Source organism: Dicentrarchus labrax, unplaced genomic scaffold, assembly GCF_905237075.1.
Source record: "Dicentrarchus labrax unplaced genomic scaffold, dlabrax2021, whole genome shotgun sequence".
Lineage (NCBI taxonomy): Eukaryota > Metazoa > Chordata > Actinopteri > Moronidae > Dicentrarchus > Dicentrarchus labrax.
In genome coordinates, this window is record NW_026136704.1 from 27,144,688 (window position 1) to 27,169,252 (window position 24,565).

At 40.9% G+C, this 24,565-nt stretch overlaps 2 protein-coding genes across 9 annotated transcripts in view; both read left to right on the forward strand.

Moving 5' to 3' along the window:
• Positions 1-5,740: 5,740 nt before the first annotated feature.
• On the forward strand, positions 5,741-17,163 carry LOC127362261 (high affinity cationic amino acid transporter 1). 3 transcript variants are annotated; one of them, XM_051397752.1, is made up of 12 exons: positions 5,741-5,896; positions 10,390-10,804; positions 10,883-11,041; positions 11,150-11,321; positions 11,425-11,558; positions 11,639-11,861; positions 12,146-12,285; positions 12,966-13,068; positions 13,434-13,639; positions 13,759-13,910; positions 14,449-14,557; positions 14,654-17,163. In XM_051397752.1, the coding sequence occupies exons 2-12, from the start codon at positions 10,435-10,437 to the stop codon at positions 14,824-14,826; spliced, it is 1,941 nt and encodes a 646-aa protein (XP_051253712.1). In that variant the 5' UTR covers positions 5,741-5,896; positions 10,390-10,434; the 3' UTR covers positions 14,827-17,163. The 3 variants fall into 3 exon arrangements, with proteins under 3 accessions (XP_051253712.1, XP_051253713.1, XP_051253714.1); XM_051397753.1 differs by lacking the exon at positions 5,741-5,896 and adding an exon at positions 6,053-6,329; XM_051397754.1 differs by lacking the exon at positions 5,741-5,896 and adding an exon at positions 9,651-9,733.
• Positions 17,164-17,952: 789 nt separating this feature from the next.
• The window catches only part of mtus2b (microtubule associated tumor suppressor candidate 2b), a 28,709-nt gene continuing 22,096 nt past the window's right edge, over positions 17,953-24,565 (forward strand). For 3 of the 6 annotated variants that reach the window (XR_007884401.1, XM_051397715.1, XM_051397716.1), the window contains exons 1-2: positions 17,953-18,282; positions 22,509-24,514. Coding sequence is in view for 5 of the 6 variants with exons in the window: in XM_051397715.1 (XP_051253675.1) it covers positions 22,733-24,514 (1,782 nt within the window). In the remaining variant the exon portion in view is untranslated. The remainder of the gene's footprint in view (positions 18,283-22,508; positions 24,515-24,565) is intronic. The other 3 variants (XM_051397711.1, XM_051397713.1, XM_051397714.1) reach the window with 3 other exon arrangements.

Genomic DNA, 24,565 nt, shown 5'->3' on the forward strand with positions numbered 1-24,565 from the left:
GTGTTACCTATTTTCTTCTTTTTTTAATTTCTTTTTTGGAATTTTGACACGAAAAGGCGAGGAGAGAGGGGATGATGGCAGGAAAGGGCCTAGGGGGTGGATTTGAACCCTGGTCGCTGCTGTACAGACCCAGCCTTGAAAAGGTGGTTCATCCTCTACCTGGTGAGCTGCCAGTGCAGATCATCTTTTATAATCTTTCTTGGTGTTTGTTTCATTTGGACACTATTTTAGATAAATCAAGTCCTAAAAGTAGTTTTGGATTTAATTTAATCTAATTCAGATTTTTGTTGTATGTATATGTGTATGTATTTATTATAGTATGTCAATTTCTTTTTGCCTATAAGAGTAGTGCTAAGCACCATCATACATGGGTCCTGTGTGTAGTAGAATACTGGACCAGACATCAAAAAGTAAAGTCCCCAAATCTTTGGGATGACAAAAGAAGGAATCTTCTTTGTACTCAGCACTGAAACATAAAGTTGCAGTTTCCATTTGGTGACCAGGGAAGCTGTGAAATGTTGTTACAAGACTATACAGAGCAATCGCCTCAGTGATTCCCACAACATGATGTAAGGGGGATGAAAGACAACTCATCACACCCTAATACTTATATTTCCCCTTTTCCTAGGTATCTACACTTTGTTCTGCTTATACCAGATTATGTGTCTTTGTGCGCTGGCATCGATACAAGCAGCGTCTTAATAGCAGCTGCACCATGAAAAGCAGTTTGGGAAGATCACAATGTAGCTTTTGTTGAGGCTGTTTAACAAAGGTGCTGATTCAATTCTGTGGTAATTTTTGAGGTTTGCGTGGTGTGCAGAAGCAATAATTTTTCTTTTTTATATCTTTGGTTTTTCTGTTTCTGGTTCCCACCTTGTAAACATTTTCAACTGGTCCATGGGTGTCTAGGTGGCACACTTGATTTAGGTGCATATTTCTGAAGGTGCATGACATGTCTCATGAAAACTTTTTAGGCTCTCAAATATTTTATAAAGGCAAATGCCAAAAAAACTAATTCCCCTCCTCCCAAAAAAACCCTCTGGCCTTTTCCAAAACCAGCCCTCAGTTACTTTTTAATATTCATGTGCTACCACAGGGGATGGCTTGTACAATATAATGCAGTCCAATCCAATTACCATGCAAATTTGTTCACACAGTGGACAAAATAACAGAAACACTTCACAGCATAATGCATCACTACCGCAAACTGTGGCCTCAGAACTCACCTGCGTTAAATCAACACTTTCTGAAACAATTGCAGCAAAGACTGAACTGCAAACTTCACAATAGAAGAATAGAAGGTTCATATGAGGCTGCACTAAATTATAAACGTGTTTATGTTGGTGAGTGCAACCCCTGTAGATATGACTGCCATAAAATATGCAGGACATATATGTTAGGTTGTACATGAGAAAATTTTATTAGTAACCCTCAAAACACAGTGTGTTCTGTGTTGTAACAGTTTGTCTTTTTGTGTTCCTCGTGGACTCAAAAGGATAGAAAATGCCTTGCAGGAAGATCCTGGAGAATATTGTCAGAGTCAAAATTGGGGTATGACATGCACAAAGAGAATGTTTTCAGAGTCTGACCCGTGAGACTGCACAAGTCAGGATGGGATTTCACCATTCATGCTGCTGCAGCTCTAATACAAAATGCCTGCAATGATATTCTATTCTGTTACTTTAGCTTTCCAGATAAATGCTTAGGCTAAGACAAGCGCTTTAAAAATTTAAGATGTAAAGTTAATTATATTAATCGGTGAAATGTTTGTGAGGTCATGTGGCATTTTTTCTACTGGCAAAGTAGGAAAACAACCAATGAATAATTTCAGGAACAAACACAGAGTCCCATTTAGTATTAGAAGTCTATAAAGAAACAAGATTTGAAAATGCCATCATAAAAGGGGTCCACACTGTCTATGGGGTCGGATGACTTATTTTTCTTTCTGTGTGATATTAGAGAGTTCAAACAACAGAGAAATAACAGAAAAATCAGTTTGAACAGAATGTGCCCCTAGAAGGTTTCTGCAAGGCAATTCGTAAAAAAAAAAAAAAAAAAACTCCACACATTTGATTAAACATAAACAAACATAAATGTTAAGAGGTGAACTTTCTATAACCCATGCTGAGTCAGTGTCCTGCAAATTCGAGACAACAATACATGTACTCTTTGTTGTTTTTGAAGAGAGGTAGCCTGTGGTTTTAAGGAACAGTCAACTCCTGCAGGTTTGAATGCCTGGGGCTCACAGTATGGAACCTGATCCTTTTTAGACCAGCTAGTTGTATTTGTCTAGGATGGTGAGACACTGTCCTCCATAACCATAGCCTCCTATATACTGTAAAGGCTTAATTTCTAAGAGTTCGAGAGGCTGCAGGAGTTACACACGGCGGACCCCTCCAATACTGTCTTGAATGATTCTCGCCTCAGATCTGACCTACAGAAGTGTGTGCATAAGGAAACTGCTTTCTCACTTTTCCGACTCAGAAGATAACATTTTGAACTAAGGTAGGGAAGATGTTGGCACACAGGATAAGGCATATTGAGAACAAGACAGTGTATCCAAACGGTTTGAGGTGAGAATGGATCATGTATCATGTAGCCAGTATAAATCATTTCAGAGAATTTCATTCTAAACTGTATACTTCTGACAATACAGCAAGTACAGCCGAACAAGCCTTCTTCAGGGGCCTTATCTCCCCTTGATTAACATAGTTGATAACTTTAACCGAATTAGAAACTGCAATAATGAAAATGGCAACACTGAAAACCGCAATTTCAAATTAAACGTGATGCAGACAATATATTGTTATCAACCCTACCGGCAGTATTATTATATACAGTGGATTCTGTTGGTAAGATATCTGGCTATTGGATACTTCAGTAAGAGTGAAGGTCATTTCTCTGAACCTAGGCACTTCTTTCATATGGAAATTTAATGGAATTAAATATTTCTTGATCAGAACATGACTTAGGCCTTATAAAGGCATCCTCCTTGCAAGGTACAGTGGCCAATATTAACCTGCACCTAATGCCTACTGCCCTGCCCAACATGCATGGGAACTGGATCTGTTTTCCTGCCTGACTAGTAAACCCTGGGAAAAGTTTACAAATCTGTAAATGAAGTCCCCTAAATGTGTAAGATAAGGTAATTCAGCATAAAGTGTTGCAGTTTTCTGCTTTTATACAGATATTATTTTTTTTGGTTTGTAGGACATTTAGAAGGAACAAATCCTTATCATACAGCAGGTAAGGGCTGCAACATTTTGTCAAAACATCTGCCTATAACAATGTAAGATACAAGATGCACATAAGATAGCTTTGGAGTAACATTTGTACCTTTCACTGCATTGGAGACACAGAGTTTAGCATTGTTTTCTTTTTTTTAAAGGCACACTATGCAATATTTTAACTTAATATAATAGCTTCGAAGTCATTTCGATGGTAAACAAACTCATAGTATAGCGAATCATCCCAATAGCAAAGCAGGAGAGGGACGCCGTTGGCAGAACCAGCAATGCAAGTCTGAAAGGTGGCGTCCCGCCAAATCTCGCGAGAATCACAAATTGCTTTACGGCGCGATGTCACATACATCAGCAGCATAAGAAGCAGCCTCAATGGAAGACACTAGCAGGCATTCACTCAGACGTTACCTGGTCAGTAGACATCTTCAGGGTGTCTATCTTTGCCTGTTCGATGTCCGACGCTTCCATCCTACTGAAAATATACCAGTATACAGGGGGGAGGGGATCAGGCTGTGAGTGCAGAGACGCAGAGCCGTATATAGAGACGGCTCTGGTGAGTGGTATTTACGACAGTTCACATTAAATACAAGTACTCGGCAGTGACTCTAGGTGTAGCTGTGTGACAAAACCAGAAAACTGCATAGTATGCCTTTAAATAAATATGCAGTGATTTGGAAAAACCCAGAAGGTCATTTAACAACACTTACAGCTGTTCCGAAATTATTAACACAATCCCCAAAGACTCTTCTAACCATCTGGATAAAAAAGACATTTTGTCTGTTTTTACTAACCAGGTAGGCAGAAATGATATATCTCCTTGCTTATTTTGTGTGACACAGGAAAAATATAAAAATTTGATTCTATATAAAATATAAAGAATGCAAAAATAATGCAATATAGACTCAAATATACCTGACAATATAACATTGTTTGTTGTAGAAATTGTGCACCAACAAATGTCATTCCTTGCTACCATCTCTGTTTGGATTAACAGTACATGTGCAAGTTGGGAAACACGTTGTATGTTATCAGTGACCTGATGGTAATACAGGAGAGAACAACTGGGGCTAGTTTTGTAGCTTGTAGCTTATCTTTTTTTTCATTTGACAGAGGCTTCCAATTAGCAAAGATTCCTGAGTCAAACTGATTGGAATATTTACTCACTGTGATTCATAAAGATCATTGGTACCTAAATCAGGCTGTCTTAGTGCTGCACTCTGGCATTAGCAAAGGAGAGGGGAAGATGTGTGTGTGTGGTGGCCCTGTTGTTAGGCCCAGCGGAGAGCAGAGTGTGCTGATATTCTTTTTGTCATTATAGTTTTTCATCTTTATGCGTAACACTGGCAGTGACTGGTTCCAATGCAGATCTTTGGGACCCAAAGTGCCACTTGTTTTTATATTGTACAAGGTAATTAAAATCATTCTCCTGGTATCTTGTGTCTATTCAGTCCTCATTAAAAAGCTTGAATGAAGTACCCAAGCCCCCAAGAACCAGAGCAGGGAAACACTAGTAGAAATGACATTAATACAGAATCCACCGCCAGTTCTCATTTACGAAAGTGGTTAAGATAAGTTCATGAGGTGGGGAAACAATCCACCAGAAATGTACAGATACTCAATCTAAAAGGAGCAAAACGCAGGGATATCTGGTGAAGGGGAGTGTGTGAGTATTTCTTATGAAGTACTTCCTTCTCTGAGTCCCACAGGAACTGCATTACTTTTAAAATCACCTTAGAGCACTGACTTCCATTTATCATGGCGATTCACAATTGGCCCACAGGGTGAGCAGCAGTCAACCATAAATCTAGAAATGTCAGATAAGGCAGCATATACAGCACTTCTCTTACCAATTATGTCTTAGTAAGCTCTGATACATGAACTAGTTATACTCAAAGCAAAGACGGGGATCATGAAGCAGTCTGAATATCCAACTGATCTTAGCAACCGCTGCAGCTATCAGCAGGGCCTAAAAATGATCAGGTTTCCGAAATCTTTCCATCCCAGGCTGGATGGAGCTTAGTTATGCTTCCTTTTTGTATGCTGAGCAGTCTGTAAGGATTCCCTTGCATTGATAATCCCAAATCCTGGTGTAGATCTTGGGCCTATATATAAAGGATGAAGCTGAAATAAGAGGATCACGACATGGTATCGCTTCAAGGCAACAGCAGGAAACACGGAGAATGGAGCGTAACAGCTTTGTTTCCCCACTGAGACTTCTGCAACTTCACAAGTGATCCATAATCATCTTGTGTTGATGTGACAGTTTGTATACAACAGGGGAAGGAAGGAGGACCAGAAGGGAAAGATGTCAACATAAGCATACTGATACAGAGCCAAGTTGCATATTAAGACATGACAAGGTATGTTGGTGTCTGTGATCACCGTCCAGGATGCCTCAAGTCTCCAGGAGGACCTGGAGGGGCGTTTGCTTGTAAAGAGCGCCATCTGGTGGCACATAGAATCTGACTTCTTTGGGTGGAGCAAGAGTCAGGGGTTTAGGGTGGGCAGGACCTCCGTACGCATGAGCCCCACAAACCATCAAGCTTAATGGCTGACAAAGAAAGCGTGTCATGCGTTTCATTGTGAGGAGCGAAGCCGCATAACTGGAAGTTGTTGGCCTTTTTTTTGTGTGTGATTGGCGTTTCTTTAAGAAGGTAAGCCGTTAAAAGTTTAATTATTTGACACGTTCTATGAAATTAAAGTTGTTTCTAAAGAAAAAAAAAAAAAAAGGCATACTTGTTAGGCTGTGGACTATTTGATAAAGTGGGGGAAAAAGGTAAGAGCGTCTGAGCCAGGCTGCAGACAGCAGTCGATAAGGAAGCGGTGGTCTGAAAGGAGGAAGGAACCGTCCGGCTGATGCAATGTTTCCTGATGACTACTGTGGATTACTTTTCTCATTATACTGGCGGGCTTTTGGAGAGGAAAGATCTTCACTGGCGATACTCTGTTAAGAAGTGAATTCCAAGTAGTTTTGTGTGTGAAAGAGCCTGAGCTGGGAGCATGAGGGGAAACATTGCCTTTTATAGCGTCTCATTCACCAGTGTCATTTGCACCAGTGGTGTGGCTGAACTCATTTGAACCCACACTGTAAGTAAATGCAACAAATCAATTCTTGCACATTTTTAGTGTGCAAGAATTGTTTAATGAAGTTTAATGAAGTTGTTTAGGCTTTAGATGTGAAGAAAAGAAAGACAGGATGTTAGTGTGGATAGATAATGAGGAGTTGGATTTAGTTTCTGTTTTGCACCCTGGAAATGCATTTAATCAGTGAAGCTGTGAATGTTGGGATATATTCACCTAAATTTAATGAATAGCTCAAAATATCTTTTTGATATTATTTTTAAGCAGGCCTACGGTTGCATAGATCTTGGCCCAGTTTGGTATGTTTTGATCAGTTCACAAACTCTGTAGGCAATGTGACATGAAGTTTAGCATGAATCATGTAGAGATAAAAAGAAAACTAAATCAGATGAATTGGTTCAGTTTGGTTTTACATTCTTTTCAAGTCTGTCATAAAACAGCATTCACATGCCCACGTTGACAAGTTTTATTGGCCGCTGTGGTCATCCCTACTGTCCTAATGCAAGACAGGGACATCTACAGTTCATCCAATACAAAGCGCCACAAGGCTGAGCTAGTCAAAGCAAATGGGTGTCTCCCAAAGCTGCTGTGCTTTTAGTACAACATTCCTTATTCATGCTACCATAGGTCAGCAAGCAAGCACTACATGAAGAAACAAAACAAAAAAGACCTAAATATACCAGGTTTACTGAAGCAGGCTAAGAAACACTATTTAATCTAAGAAAGTAGTGCCATGATTAATTGCTGACCGTGATAAAACATACACTTTCCACATCTGATGTAAAATTCCACACCACAAGTTTGATTTTCCTAAAGGTCATTACTGCATCTAGTCAGTCCATCATTAAAGAATGGGGCAAAATCTCAAATTTAGCCAATTAGGCATGAAAATTGCTTTAAAAATATGTAAATTAATCCAAACAAGCGTCGGAGCATTTTAAATACACAGTCCAATAAGTGTGAATGTGTTCATTTTTTAGATGGTGTTTTGGAGCAGTATTACTGGCACAGTGCCAGTCAGTGGTCAGACACAGACAGACTGTTCCTGCATTAACTATTGGAACGCTTGGGTGTGAAGATATAAAGTTTATTTTATTAAGATTATTCTGTATTTGGTGTCACTGTGAGCTATAACAGGGGGACTGTTTGTGACCCTGCCCCCACCCCCCCAGCCCACCCCCCGCCCGGCTTTAAACATGGGTGTCTACGTCTCACAATCTACATCATGAATGATACTATTATTGGCTGTACTGTGTGTGTGTGTGTGTGTGTGTGTGTGTGTGTGTGTTGTGTGTGTGTGTGTTTGAGCGCTATACAGACTGAAATAGATATTTTGTACTAATGTTTAGTATGTAAGCTATAGACGTTTCCTAGCCAATCCCTTCAATAACATTGCAATGTCCCAAAACACACGCTTCATCAACGGCTACATCATGAAAAGGATCCATTTAGTTTCACTTCTGAGTTGTTATTTCATTTTTGTTCCTGTTTTCAAGAGACACTATGCGTGTGCTCACAACCCGCTACCGTATGAACATCTCAGCTAACCTCAGAAAACACTGAAAGCTGTTGTTCCTTTTCTAATGGATGGGTGTTGTTACATTCTGCCCTTGGTAGCTACAAGGTCGATGCGGCTCTGGAGGTGTCACTAAGGCTTAAATCCCTGGAAAGGAAAGTGTGTTTGGCTTGTGTAAGCTGTCTGTTTTATGATCGCCCTCACATGGCACTTTGTTTGCTCCATCCCCAGTTACACCATAACAGCAGGTGGGCTTTTTGTAGTGCTGCGAAATACCCTTCACATGCCAAGTGGGAACTCAGCGTTCCCTGAATTGGCTCTCTGCCGTCGTCTTCTTTTAAATTCATGCATGGAAAATTGTAATTAAAGACAGTCAGCAGCTTTTCTCAAATTAGTGTTAGAAATATGTCAAGTTGCACACTCAAATTCTTAGATAATTTGTTTTTCCGGACACAGGTGGTTCTGCAGGTGTCTGTCAGTTCTATGTAATGGATCCAACATTTGCAGCATCATTTGAATACAGCCAACACAGATAGGCAGGTTCCAGTATTAAACCTTGACTGAGTGCAAGGCAACTACATTTGAATTTTCTTTTTTATTTGAATGTTATCTTTAACATTTATTTATTTGGAAACTGAATGACTGGAAATGTAATTTCTTTGTAGCCCCATAGAAACCTCTGTAATACTATATCTAAAATACCATTATCATCTCTATGTCAGCCCCACCGATATCTGGGCCAATTGGCTTGTAGTTTTAGGTTATTCTGATTTAATCCGATTTTTGCTCTGATCTCGTATATATTATATCAAAGTTCTGTTTGATTTCTTATCGTGACTCTGCTGTCTTCTCTGTGTATATAAACAAAGTCACAGCTCACCTAAAAGACATTTGAAGGAGCAAAAGTATTTTCCCTCAGGCCAAATAGTGAAGAGCATGTGACTGACTGCTACTCCAAATTCACCCACATGCCCCCTGTGTGTCATGAGCAGGTGTTGAGTTCAGTGATTGGCTGAGAAGAGGGCAGGGCCCTATCCTGCCCACCCTCCTTTTTTTAGCTCAGCCACTGCATGTCACATCTCGTGCATGCTACAGTATGCCACCGCGCTGAGTTCTGAACCACTGGCTGTCCTCGGCCCTTTTGCCCGGGCTGCGATGTAACAAATGTTCTTGCTTGTGCAACATATAAGTACATATTGTTTCATGTTTCAGGTACACATTCGTTCACACTTATTCATCAGGGATGTTTTGGCTTCTGCGTGTTGGTCTAATCAAACTGTTGGCCCAATGAAGCTACAACTTTTGGCTCAGTTAGTCCTTGAATGTTCTGCACACATCCTCACTTCATGATATGCAGCAGGAATACCCTTCTATGTATATTCACAAAGCATCGATTTATTTAAGCTTTTTTAATTGAATTCCTAATACGGGACACATTTCTGACCCTACATCAGGTATTTCTTTTATCTAAAATAACCATTGCCTTTGTAAGACCATAAAAGTGTATAACCAGGTCATATTTGTCCAGCCGTCTTGTATTCATGACTTGACTATAATAAGTAGAGCCTGCCAGAGTCACTCAGCTGGTCTTGCTCGTGGGGAATATGGCTGTCGTCACAGCTGCTCTGAGTGTCTTGAGCCCGAAGGGCATGTCATGTGTCACTGTTCTATTTGAGAGCTGGACACCTGAATGGTTTGTACACTAAGAGGTGTCTGTGTCACGTGTCAAACCAGCACTTGTAAACGTCTCTCTCAGTTCTATTCAACTGAACATACCTGGAAATTAGTCTGCAGTTGCACTCTGGAGAAAGCGGTCGAGCAGATTTATAAACCGAAAAAAAGAGTAACTGTGTCAGTGAAGATAGAAGATCCTGTTTTGTATTGTGTTGTGAAAGTGAGTACTTGTTCCTCCGCATTGTCTTGCTTGTCCGCTTTATCTATATCTGTCTCGCTTGTGCTGTGTCAGAAGAAGCTTTGAAATTGGATCTTGGATTGTCAGGATTCTGCTCTGTCGAATACAGTATTTACAAAGGATCAAAATGTAATTGTAGTTACGAATCTTTTTTGCCTCTGATTGGTTGTTTTCATTCAGACACAGTGGAGTCTTGCAAATGCCATTAGGAGTACCATGAGGAGCCAGAGGAAGATGATTGTTTTCCACAGATTATCTGTCTCATGTACTAATAGTGACAGAAAGTAAGCCTTGTTGTTTCCTTGAAAACAAAGGACCGGAGAGTGTTTATTACATTGGGTTAAGGCCCAGAATGATGTAAACTACACCAGTCGTAACATTCAGTGACACTCTTCAAATGCTCATAGCATGTCTTCTATCACTGAACCGAAAATGCAAGTAGATTGAGGTGTATTTGTTCTAAAAAAAGAATCAGCACTTAATTATTTGTTTGCTATTATGTCTTCAAATCAAAGTTAGAAGCACAAGCAACAAAGCGTTTCCTGATATGAGACTGGAACAGCACTATGGTCTTTTGTCTGTTTACCAATGCATAGTAAACTCATTGCTCTGGCGTTCCTGTCTTTCTTTGTCAACAGGTAAATCATCTCCTGTAAAACCTTGGGTGCAGGGTGCCAGCCAGGATGATTCTGGCGACATTAAAGGGCATTGGGAAGCAGCTCCTGCGGGTGAAGGTTGTAGACTGTAACGCAGAAGACTCCCACTTCTCTCGATGCCTCAACACGTTTGACCTGGTGGCCCTGGGTGTCGGCAGTACGCTGGGCGCTGGAGTCTACGTGCTGGCTGGCGCTGTAGCCCGAGAGAGTTCTGGACCCGCCATCGTCCTCTCCTTCCTCATCGCTGCCCTTGCCTCAGTGCTGGCTGGCCTGTGCTACGCCGAGTTCGGAGCCCGTGTACCCAAAACTGGCTCGGCTTACCTCTATAGCTATGTGACAGTTGGTGAACTGTGGGCCTTCATCACAGGGTGGAACCTCATCCTCTCTTATATCATTGGTAAGACACTCACCTAAATAAGGAAAGGAGTTGTCTGCTATACTAGATATTGTTCCATCAATACTTTGCTCTGCACAGGAACTTCAAGTGTGGCCAGAGCATGGAGCGCAACCTTTGATGAGCTGATTGGAAAGCACATTGAGGAATTCTACAGACAACACATGACCATGGAAGCCCCGGGTATCCTGGCAGAGTATCCAGACATATTTGCTGTCTTCATCATAATAACTCTGACAGGTGAGGAGCAGCTCGGAAATATCTTGCTTGTATTTTATCTAGTTTTTACCCTTCTTTCATAGGCTTTCAACTTTCATAGTGTTTTTTTTTTTTTTTCACTGCTTGCAGGACTTCTCGCATTTGGAGTGAAAGAGTCAGCCATGGTAAATAAAGTATTCACCTGCATCAATGTACTTGTGCTGCTGTTTGTGATCATCTCTGGCCTGGTCAAAGGAGACCGGAAAAACTGGAACTTGAACCCTAATGAAATCCTCAATGGCACCAGCAACTCTAGCCTTAAGTGGGTGAAATGAAAAGCTTATTCCCAAATTGCATAATGTGGCAAATGACATGCCAGAGTTGTGTTTCTAATAAGCAAATGTTTTCTTTCTTGTTACTTCCAGTGTGTCTGTTCCCCTACCATCAAAAGAGAGTCTTGGTGAAGGCGGCTTCATGCCGTTTGGCTTGTCTGGAGTCCTCTCTGGTGCTGCCACCTGTTTTTATGCCTTTGTAGGGTTCGACTGTATCGCTACCACAGGTGAGAAGGAATACATTCAATTGATAATCAACACACACGACTCCTTCCCTCTGACATCTCCAGTCATGTTTCCTCCGCAGGAGAAGAAGTGAAGAATCCTCAGAGGGCCATTCCTATCGGAATTGTGGCCTCGCTCCTCATCTGCTTTGTGGCGTACTTTGGCGTGTCCGCGGCCCTCACTGTGATGATGCCTTACTACCTGCTGGACAAGAACAGCCCACTGCCAGTGGCCTTTAAATATGTGGGCTGGGAGGGAGCCAATTATGCGGTGGCCATTGGCTCTTTATGTGCCTTGTCAACCAGGTAAGGTCCTACCGTCTCTCATCATGAGAAGTTGGCAGACAATATTTACTATAGATTATGTAACCTAAGTTAATTTGCAGTGCTTGACCTTGTATGTGGACACCCTTGTCCTATTCTTATTATTTTGGTCTGGGGCTGTTTTAATGGTTTCGGCTAATGCTACAAGAAACAATATATTAGACAGCAAGTGTTCTTTTAACTTTGTGGCAACAGTCCCGTTATATTTTCTAACTGTGTGCATTCACTTGCACGGCATGCTTTTTTTTGTCTCTCTCCCGTACTAGTTTACTAGGCTCCATGTTCCCAATGCCCAGAGTGATCTGGGCCATGGCAGAAGATGGCCTGCTCTTCAAATGTTTGGCTAAAATCAACCCACGAACCAAAACCCCTCTAACAGCTACCATAACATCCGGTGTTGTGGCAGGTGAGGTCATGACCTAAACCTACTAACTGGTTGGGGTTCCTTTAAGAACACTGCAAGACACTCTTGGTGCACATGGCCTCAACACAAGCACAAGCCACGATTGGTCATAAAGCATGATATTGTTTTTCAAATTTCTCCTTCTTCGGTCACAGCCGTGTACAAAGCTGACACAGCGACATCCTGAGTACAGCAACCTGCGTAGTTTTATCTTGGGCTGAGAACGGATGCAGTTGAGGCCTTGTGTGAAACCAGAGTTGACAAACTTTAAAAAGTTAAAAATCTCTGCCTCCTCCTCCTCCTTCTTCCTTCATCTATGGCTTAGTCTCCTTGGCTCCATGTTTCCACTTCCACGCATTATCTTTGCTATGGCTCGCGATGGTCTGCTCTTCTCGTTTCTGGCACGTGTCAGCGAGCGGAAGACGCCTATCATCTCCACCTTGGTGTCAGGGCTTATGTCTGGTAGGTAGCTGAGATGAGGCCAAAAGCAACAGTGCCCTCTTGTGGAAGGAGGATGGTGGCAAGTTGTAAATAAATGGAGCTGTACAATAACAGAAAATGATGTATTTATAGAATGAATTAAATAAAAACATTATATTGCATTATATTGTGAATGTGCTTAGAAGATGTGTGTTGTCTTGCTGATGTCTATTTTTCTCCTGCTTTCTCTTATTTTCCTCCAGCTGTGATGGCTTTCCTGTTTGACTTGAAGGACCTAGTTGACCTCATGTCCATTGGCACTTTGCTGGCCTATACTCTGGTGGCTGCGTGTGTGCTCGTCCTCAGGTATTCCTCATCACTCACCGTAGTTTAATCCCGACCACACTCTAGGGAATTACCAGCCTGAATAACAAACTTATTTATATGTACTGCAAAGGAAATCCCAGAGTCTAGTCAGACCAGTCAGTCCAGATGTGTGTGCGAGTGATACTCAACACGCTCAGTTTCCATTTTTATACTTAATGACTGATCTGAACTGCCTCAATTATATCAAACATGGAGTGTTTGCAAACACTGGACCACGCTTCAGGATGTGAATGAGAAACATCTATTAAAGCTCTCATGATGAATGTGATGCAGTGTGTTTTTTAAACTTTGTTAGGCTTGAAGTTTCTAAATGTGGTTTTGACTGTCTGTTTTGCCGTCTGAAGGTACCAGCCAGAACACCCCAGTATGGCCTATGAGATGGCCAACACTCAGGAAGAACCTGAAAATCCGGAGTCTTATAACGAGGGGAGCATTGATATGTTACCACAACCAGAGGATCGCTTCACCATCAAGAATCTACTTTACCCTTCAAACACAGAGCCATCCGCTCTGTCCGGATTCGCCGTCAACATTTGCACCAGCATACTCGGTGAGACGCATACAAAGATCTCAGAGAAAACTGGATGCAAGTCCCTGAATGATTCACCTGGTTGCTAATACAGAACATCATCTGATGCCCTATGTTTACTGTCTTCTATTTCCCTCCAGGTGTTTTGGTGTTTGTCTTCAGTGTTGTAGCTGTTCACGGAGGGCTGGCACCCTGGTCGCTGTCTGTCCTCTCTATTATCTTCTTGGTTTGTCTGATTCTCACTTTCATTGTGTGGAGACAGCCGCAGAGCAAGACCAAGCTTGCCTTCAAGGTAGAGTGTGTTCTTTCACCAAACACTCCTCGCACTGTTTCAGTCCCACGTACAATATGACATTGTCAGAGTGTGATAAGCGTGATGTGTAAATCATTCTGCAAGTTTCTCCTGTATACTTAAAGGTTTAACAAAATGCCCAGTTTTATTGTAGCTTATACGAGTGCTGTAAAATACAGACATAGTGAGCAGTGAAGGGCAGGGCAGTATTTGCTCTTCAGAGTTATTTATCCTTACCTGTTAAATGACTACACATCTTTCAGCCCAATAAATACAAATTATAATTATAATTAATAATTTTTGGTTGCACTCAGAAAACACGACACAGATGTGCGTTTCCTCTGGAAAAGGTGTTTTAGACTTTGGGTGCTGAAGCAATGTCTTATTGAAAATAAATTTTGATTGTTGGGGATTTCCCTGTAACATTACCCACTCAGCCATTATTTATAAGGTCCATGTCACCCATCACTATGCTCTGAGTGTATATTTTCTTAATATCTAAGGTTGTAATGTAATTGCCTATTAAATCTTCTCACAGGTTCCCCTGCTGCCCTTTCTCCCAGTCGCTAGTTTGTTCATCAACGTCTATCTGATGATGCAGCTCGACAAAGGAACCTGGATGCGCTTTTCCATCTGGATGGCCTTAGGTATATTGGACAACAATTTCAGTTATTATCTCTGTTGTACTTATCTTTTGGAGATGAATTAATGTCTTTGCCACAATGTTTCTCCATCATTTGTAGGTTTCCTTATCTACTTCAGCTACGGTTTTCGCAACAGTGCAGAGGCAGTGATGACCAGGTCTGATTCCTACACGCCAGCTTGCACAATAAAGGGAGAACCCATGGCCACGGAGAAGGAAGCTTTTCTACACAACACACAAAATGCCAACCTAGATGACGATGAAGATTCCTGAGGAAACGGGAGGTTTACTAATCCGTTCTGCATATCAAACATCGATGTGTTAAATTGTTTTAAATGGCTACAAATCCAGGAGACATATGAAGCCTTTTATGCGCCCCACAGAGCGTAGAGTTGTTTCTCAATTCTGCTAAAAGAAATTGTCTAATTTGGCTGTTTCACGTAAAAAAGTCGAATTAGATCTAAAGACGAAGTAAAAACCAGAATAGACAATATTAATTTCCATACATCTGTAAACCAAGATTTTATTCCAGAAAACGTTTTTATTTTCCAGTTCAAAAGTATTTTTTATGATATTATCAATTTTACTAAAGTGTACAGACGGAAACCAAACAAAAAGCAAAGCACAAGTTGTTTTATCAACGTTTTACCACGGCATATGTTGTACATCTTTGTGTGGTTTTTTTTGGCAAATTTGAATGCTTTTAAGCGATATCTTGGTAAATGTTTGTCAGTCGTCATGCTGCCTTAAGAGATACAGTGCCAGCTACTGTGTCCTGAACCCATTAGAGAGACATCCCTTTATTCCACAATTTAAATAATAATACCTTTCGAACCTAGCTAAGAATTGAATTGTATCCTCAGTTTTGTATTGTAGGGTTACCTCCAAGGTACAACTTTGAATGTAGATACTTTGCTCCTGAGAAAAAGTACCGTATAGAAATCCCAACTCTGGACCTGTTTGTTTATTTACAGTATAACTCAGAGAAATGCACCAGGCTGCTCAGTGTAATCTGGTACAATCATTTGTGAACAGTATATCTGTGTGAAAGGGTTGATGTTATGTGGATGTGTCCTATAGCTGATTGATGGTTTCCTCACGTTTACCAGAGATCAAATACACCAGTGTTGTCATCATCAGGGACCTGCACTTTTTTTTAATCTAGCCAAAGAAAAAAAGCTGCTAATGTGAATTGATTTATAAGATACTTTAAAGGATGTATTTTAAGTGCCTATGTCCCAAAGGAATATTACACCTTTTTAGAGGTATGATATCACCAGCTAGAATTGTGAAATATACATATTGTCTGTATATAATTGTACACTTTGGATTTTGAAAAGCCTATATTTAAAATCTATGAGAGAAATTTCACCTCGGTGGACCATTTTCACTTTTTAGTTGACATGCATCGGAATGGGATGAAGTATAATCAGTTGGTGATATTGAACTCCCGAGCACTCACTGTTGTTTTATTCTTGCACGAACAAGCAGTAATGTATGTTAAAGTGCCTTAGCCAGTCAGCTAAAATCTGAAAGCGACATGTCAAAATATGTGCGTTCACTAAAGACTGAAAATGCAACAAGGTGAAAAGTCTCTGTACTAAATCCCTTTATGAAAACGCAATATTTTCTCTTTTTTGCTATTTATGTTCCATCGAGAGAATCTATTGATGTGACCTGAAGCCAAATTCTGTTTAATTGGATTGTGTGTCAAAACAATGTTGCTATTTATTGAGTTGCTGTAGATTTTTCTAACTATGGCATTGGAGTTGCCTTCAAGTTAAAAATACTAGACAGCTTTGTAAATAAACAGAGTGTATGTAATTTTGTTGCATTTTAAGATATCGAAGCAACATTGTCAAATGCGATAGTGCTGCAGAAAGTTACTGTTTTCCGCCCATGAACTTGTAAATGCCATGCATTAAAGCAACTAGCCTTTATTTAAACAGGGAGATGTTTGAATCGGTGGGACATTACGAATGTTGTTCTTTACATGCATCATTGCCTGTTTTAGAAATGCCAGTCATCGTTTTATGTCTGTGTTTTTTTTGTTTTGTTTTTGTAAATAGTTTGGATTTTTCTTAAAAGTTACTGCCTACGTTACAACTTTCACTTAAGCATATCAACCACCAGCATTAATCTATAAAATCTATTGTTTCAAGCGATATGTAAAACACTAACACAAACTGTGCCAACAGTATTGGAGCTGTTAACAGTTGTGATATATTTGTTTGACAGATCGAAGTAGCCATTCATTATGTGAGCAATGTCACGGAGCACTAGTTCCAGTGATGTTTGCTTTGGTTATGGATTCTGTATTCTGTCCTATCACACTCATTTGAGGCTTCATCCACACTAATGAAATTACAAATACTAAGTTTTGTCCATGACAGTTTTATGTAAACATTTTCATGCTGCACCATTTTAAAGTTTTAGTACTTCAAAACTTTCTAAAGCTTGAAAAATAAATATTTAGATTTTTGTAGTAGAGGCGTTTTTAGTGTATCTGAGTGGTGAATGTCAGGTATTAAGCATGTGTTGTCTGAATGTTGGTTAAGGGTTTGTATAGTTTCTGCTGTAAATAAATAAGGCTCAAAGTTAAAGCCACAACCTTTGTCTTTTAATTTTTTGGAGAAGTTGTGCACCCCCTGCCAGCGTGTTACATAAATGATTTGCATGGCATAGCTGATTGTTTTTTTTCTCCAGTGTTTTTTAGTATGTGTTCAGAATTGTTTTATTTATAAGTCATGAACATATCTTACTGTATCTCTAAGTAATGTTTGGATACATGGAACACCTGGATTTGCTTCATTTGTGTTTTTTTTTTTTTTTTTTGAACACATCGTTTTCTTTCGAAAAACAGCATATAGTTTACACAAATAGTAAAAAAAATGTTTTTTTTTATAGACAAAACTAAAAACTAAACAGAAACAAAACAAAAAACCCCAAAAGCAAAATAGATAAGACAATAAAGGGGCTAGACAATTGTATAAGCATAAGTCCATAAGATATTGATGACTGCTTGTAGCAGTATATTGTTCCTGGATACATGAATATATAATATTGGGGGACAATAACAAAAAAAAAAAACTGCTGTACAGTACAAAGGTTACACGCAGGTTATTTGCATTCAGGAAGAAAAAAAGGAAATAAAGGTAAAAAATGTAGTCAGGTCACAGTATCGCCTCCTATATGAGGTTCAATATCAATTTTCCACATACTCAATAAAAGGGAAGACAGGTTCTCTTATATATTTTAAGTGATGGTTTTGTTTGTTGTGTTGTCCCTTCATTGTGTACACAGTCTGACAGGCCCTACTGTATGTTACTGTATGTAGCCCTCAATAATTGATAAAGGGAACATAAATGGATAGTTTCACCTGCAGGGGGCGACCTGAGCCCTTGTTGGCATGGGCGTTGAGTCTCCTCTCCTCTCCTCTCCTCTCCTCTCCTCTCCTCCCTGTTTTCCAGCGATGCTGCAGACTGTATCCTCTTCCTCACGGCTCAACCTGGATGTGTCCCTGCTGCTTCTCCTCTTCACTGTCGAGCTCTTCTCCAGCGGATTACCTGAAACTGAACGGTAATAATCTGCATTCCACAGCGGGGGACGGAGGCTCGGTTTCTGTCTCTGTCCCTGTCCATCTCCATCTCAGATCAGCGGCAGTGATCATTGGATTTATTGACACTGCTGCATCTGCTGGAGAGACTGCGGATGATCCTCTGGTCGGAGGTATTTTATTTTATTAACGTTGTTTTTTTTAAAGTCATTGGTTAATTGTGTCCAGTTGTGCAAGTTCTGATGTAGCTGTTGCATGAAGTCAACCTGTAAAAGGTAACCTCGCTATAGGTGGACTCACCTCAGTGTGTGTTGTGTGTGTGTGTACGTACGTAGTGGGGTCAGATCCTGGAGTGTGTGTTCTTTCACCTCTATTTAATGTTTGTTTTTCAGTGTTTGTCCTAAAAGCAAAGCCTACTTGTTTCTTCCTCTTTGGGGATCATGTGTGTAGATGCACTTTATATTTAGAAGCTGTAAAATGAGGAACATGAGCTGAATGAACATCAGTAACAGTGAACTGACAGATTTCTGCTGGGGTGGTTTTAGTGACCCCAGTTATCCAAAAGGCCTCATTTTTGTTACATTATGTAAGGTGTGACAGAAGTACAGAGGACCACTGAGGCCTCAGTCATGTATCGCTAAATGCTTGGTGATTATAATGAATGGTGTTGCTATTACATACTTGTGCCTTTGCATAGGAAAATTTTACATTTGTATGCCACATTTTTCTGGCATGTATGCTAATTTTGCACCAAGTTTGCATTTACTGTAGAGGCACACACTTCCACTGCTGTTCCAATTTGCTTAAGTCACAACAACAGATCTTCTGTGAGCTTTGGTTGGTTACACAAAGAAGTCAGGGCCACTGAAGCATTAAAATCAGAGGGAGAGCGATGCCTCCATTTTCATTCTTCCTCAATATTTCATGAGGATTCCAGCTTAAGCATCAAGTGAAGCTTGGTGGACAAATGAAGGCCTTGGTCTGTGCTCTGCTTCAGATACAAAAAACTGAGCTTCAACCAAGTCGCTTGAGCTCACACACTCACACAAGCCCTCGTGCAAGGATGCACAGATTTCATAAGAGGCCCTGATGAAGGTCTCGCCATCATGCATGCTGCATATCAGGAGGCAGGTGGCGGGGTGAGTTGCTGAACAATGGGGGGATGGGGGAACATGCTCAGGGAAGCATGTTGTTGGGGCGAGCATACATTTCCTCAATCTCTCTTGTGCCATGATGGTGTCACCACAGGAACATTATCAGCTGTTGCAGCAGCAGGAATAGCATGAGAGGAAAACAGCCAGGGAACGTAAATTAAGAAGAAAAGATGCAAAGGGATGGAAGTGACAGGGCCAATGCAGGAATGAGCCCAGAACACTGACATGTACAGTATGCGCTGTGTGGGTGGAAATGGGAAATGGGGTGGTAAAGGAGGTGAAGAATATCACTTCAGTCACTCAGGGTACTTGCACTGCACTTTTCCAGTCAGTGAGACTAGCAGCACCCTGCCCCGACTGTGACGCTCAGCTCTCCGGAGATTTGTGAAGAGAAAGAGGTTGAAATAAATTAAAATGTTTAATTATCTCTGCAGTGCTTTTATTTCATCCAGGATGGGAGAGTGTGAAGCAGAAAATTATAAAATCCACAGTGAGAACAATGTGAACTTAACTCACTGAAGTAGGGCAGGAGGTAAAGGTAAAAGCTTTAGGTGTAATTGTTTTTAGATTTCTGAGAGACGTTAGATCTTAGGATTAGTTTAACTTTCAGTTGTGTTTTTTGTCATTTGTGGTGCCAGGTGGACTCTCTGTCCCCGAGTTGTTTTTTTATACGTCAGAGCAAACAAAAAAACTTCCAAACTAGTGAGCCATATACTTCATGTTACACCTTTTTGATGAGTGTCATATGATGTACAGTACTGTTGTGTCTGTACGGTGGTCTGCGCTGCATTGATTTTGAGTTGCAAATCAATCTAAGGGCTGCAGCACAAAAAGTCCTGTTAGCAGATTGCAGCTTCTCCCTTGAAACAAGACATAATTTATCCAATTTCCCATCTCTTGTCATGCTTGTCAGGCAACATGCTCCATGTATGAATCTTTATCAGAGTTTCATCAGATGTTTGGTTACCCAGAGGGAGTTTGTGGCTTTATGTAGCTGAACAGTAACCATAAAGTGTTGTTGAGAGGTGGGGTAGAGGCAGGTGTAAGGGAATCTGATTCATTGGTCTCTGCAGTGCAGGTGCTGAGACAGCATTTCATGTAGTGTGTTAGCCTGTACTTCAAACAGACAATGCAGTCTTTGGACCCTCTCTGCATTTGTTGTGTATTGGAAGTGTCCGTCCAGAAATATATAAAGAAAGAAAACATAGTATCTATTTTTTGTAGCTAATCGTGTTTTCCCTCCTTGTCCTAAACATGCAGCAAACTCTATTATCACACAGCAGCACATTTTTTTCATAAGGAGGGAAATGAGATGCTACTTCCTGCTGTGTAAGTGAATTTAAAACATAAATGGGGAGCAAAGAGACGAGGTGGAGCTGTAGTCAGTTAATCTGCGTCTGAGTCTTACAAGGGCAAACAGAGAATACACCAGTTTTGCTCTGCTTTCGTCCCAAGACGTCCCAAGATAGGTTTGTGTTTCACTCTTTCATTTTCAGTCCTTTTCACATCCCTTTTAGCAACAAGTAGCACTGTATTCCTAACCTAATATGATATTACCTAGTAAAATATCTTTCTTCTGTTTGTGTGACTTTGTGGCTCAGTTATGTATACTTAAGTGGAAGAAAATGAGGATGACATCCAGTGACAGCAGGGGTTCTTTTTTTTTTACTTGGGAGGTTAATTTATGATACCTAGCTGAACTTGACAATCAGAGCCGAATAATGGCAAGAATATGGCAAGGTGGGAACTTAATGTGCAGATATTTTTGTGAGAAAGAATTGCTGCTTGAGATCAGAGGTTCTGTTGAAGCTCTCTGTACTGTAGAGTCCTCTCAGGAAATAGGTCAGTTGCAGACATCCTTTATTGTGTGCTTTAGGCTGAAGACATGAAGGGAAACAGGTCTCCTCCCAATTATAGTAGAGCCTAAATTATAGACGCTGAATAGTAGAACAAGTGAACATACCTACTGGCTGCTAACAATCACTGGGTTGGTATAGCAATTATTAAATGCAGCTCTTTTAATTAGTAACACCAACCATACCATGGTACAATGAGCACAAAAACCTTACATTTAATTGGATAGTCTTAAGCTTGATAACTTCCCCGATAATGATCTCAGCAGTCCAAGTAAGTCCCACATGATACTGAAATATTTTTTCCACACTTAAACATCAGTATAGTTTTGTCTTTCCTCATGACTTTGGGTGTGCAGAGATCACTTGATTTGTGGCTAATAGTGGATTCTGTTTGCAAAGGTTTCTGTCACATTAAACAGTCTTTAACGTATTAATGTAAATTCAAATAAAATTCAAATTCAGGTAAGGTAAGTGTATTGGAAAGAATGCGATATAATACGTACGTACTGGGGTTGCAACTTAATATATTGCAATATATTGCAATACTGTAAGCAAGGTGATATATTGTGAATTTGTCAGTGGGATCTGCATTTGTATTTATCAAAGTCCCTGTACCATCCCTAGTAGTACTCCTAGTGCTGCTGCTCCTAGTATATTTTTATATGTAAACACTATAAATGTGAACCCATTCATAACTAATGTAGGAGCAAACAGACTTAATGGCCACCTGTTTACCCTACAGCACAGCATGTTGTCATCATGCCACAACCACACAGCTCCTCTGCAGGGATAACAAAAAGCTGCTTCTTTTCATGTCAAACAGTGACGTGCTATTGTATCATTCATTATGGACTGTTGACTGGGCCTATATGTTCTGGGCTTGGTAAAGTTTCATGTATTTACTGAGTATTTCAGCTGTGAATGGAAAAGTAAGCAATGACTGATGCAGAGGGAAAATGCTAAGGATTACAGAAAATTACAGTTGACGGAGAATGTAAATGATCTTGTTCGGACAAAGTTGTTTGTGTCATGAGACCATTCACAGTTTTAAGGAGGCAATCTCAGAAAAGAATAAAACAACTTGATGGAATTTCCTTTTTTAATTCAACTTCAGAAGCTTGCCTTTTGAAAGAGCATGGCACAGCAGAGAAGATAATGATTATGTGCTTTTCCCAGGGGTTCTCCTAAAGATTCTGGCCATCCTGTAGTAATAGTTTATTAAATGCTCTGAAACAAAATTAAAGTAATTAAATTAATCTAATCATAGCATGTTTCATGTCTAAAACAAATGACTCATTGATGATTCATCAGATTGTACAAGAGTTTACACCTGTTAAATACTTTCTTGTCAAGTCATCTGTCATTTTCTTATCTTTTCTTTTTATAAAGGATAAGGACCCCAGACGTCATGAAGATCCATCCTCCAAATTAGACATGATATTCAACATTCTGATAACTGGCATACTAGAAGGAAATGTGAAAATCAATTCCAGTCCCCTGCTGTGCCACTAAGACTCTTTGATGGGTAGGCAGACTTTTTTGTAATTGATGCCATGGATGATTGATTTTTAAAGTGCTCTTGAGGGCGCTGTAAACTCAGAGCTGTTTCCAAAATGTGTGAGCGAGGAGAGCCCTTCGGTGAGGGAGAGTTAAGGAACAACAATCAGCAGGGTGGAGTGCTGGCTGATGGTGATGCGAACGCCAATGATATCCGAACAGAGGATGGAGGGAGGACGGGAGACACCGTCACTCTGTCGGGACTGATGACTGAAACAGCTGAGCAGGACAAAGTCATCATCTGGGGTACAGACTCCCAGTGTGACGACCCAGATCTAGCTGAGTTTGAGATGCTGGAGTGTCAGGAGATGGAGGCCTACCTGGTTGAGGATGGAGAGGACTTCGTCGGGCTTGCAGACCGGAAGGAACTTCAAGAACAGCCTTCATCATGTGGTAAAGCCACAGAAGAACAGGCAACAGATAATAAGAGCAGAGAAGAGAGAATGTCTATTCTGCACGGTGCAAGTGAGCAGGAAACCAGTGCCTCACATGAGAGCAGAGAGGCATCCAGGACTGAGTTAAGCTCAGAAACGGATGTCTTTGTGACCTGTCTGTCCACTATTTCAAGCATGGACACTGCTATAGACACTGCGGGCAGGACCCAGACAACAGAGTCCTGGCACCTTGCCTCTGGTCCTTACTCAACCATCTCAGAGGACCTGACTCTGGTTTCCCAGTCTTGCAACAGAGCTGATCAGCCTTCCATCTCTGAAAAAAGCACAATACACCAGAAAGATGTGGACATGAATTTGAATTCAACAGTTCACTCAGAGGATGTGGTATCACAGGCGCAAGTGAACAATGGAGTTGTTCCATTTAAGGATGGCATTGATGACTGCAGGAAGAACAATAACCAGAGAAATAAAGCAGGGAATACCATTTCAGAGCAGGACTGTGATCAAGGGAGAAGTACTGAGCACAAGGGTGTACCCACTGCAAAAATATCATATGAAGAAAGCAACACTAAAATGGATAAAAGCACACAAGCTGATGAGGCCCCTGATGTGAACTACAGCCCACACAAAACAGGTACAAAAGGGACTCAGTCATCAATTGAATCCAAAGCCATAAAGAAACAAGGATCATTTGATAACACACTGAAAAAACAAAACTCGTTTGACAAGAGTTTTAAAAAGCAGCCATCATTTGAGAACACCTTCAAAAAGCAGGGCTCTTTTGAGAACCCCGTCACCTCCAGCTCTTCAAGTCTGGAGAGGAGGAAGCCATGGGGAAGCCCTAGTCGACCAGCATATCCTTCTTCCCCTAAAACTACCTCCTGTTCCCCCAAGAGAAGACCGCCTGGTTCTCCAGCGAAGGTCCAGGGCATCAGGGCACTGAGCTTGGAGCGCAGCCAGTCCCCTCAGAGAGGTTTAAGTCAAACAGTCAAAATGCCAGGTAAGACAAGTTTGAGCAGTGGCATCCCCAAACCTGTAATTCCTCAGCAGAAAGAGCCTGAACCCAGGAGGTCTTCTCCTCCCCAGAAGCCTAAAAATGTCCGACCAAAAATCATCACCTATGTGCGAAAGAACCCTCAAGCAATAGCACAAGGTACAGATGCCCCACTCGAAGCCTCCACACTCCCAGTAAGACTATCTTCTTACTCTAGTCCGGCAGCTCACAAAGACCTAAAGGTTGGTCCTCAGCCTAAATCCACAACGGCACTATGCTCCTCCAACCTGCTGTTTGACAAATATCGACAGGAGATGCAGAAGGCGGGGTACTGTCCACCAGGCATGGCTGCAACTGGTGTGAAACCTCCAAGCAGCACCATCCCTCAAAGGCTGAGTGGGAAGTCGGACAGTTTTCATGAGGATATGCCTGAGAAATATCACCAAGAGGTGAGAAATTGACTTTTGATTTGATATACTAACATTTAGAGCTGCAAGGAT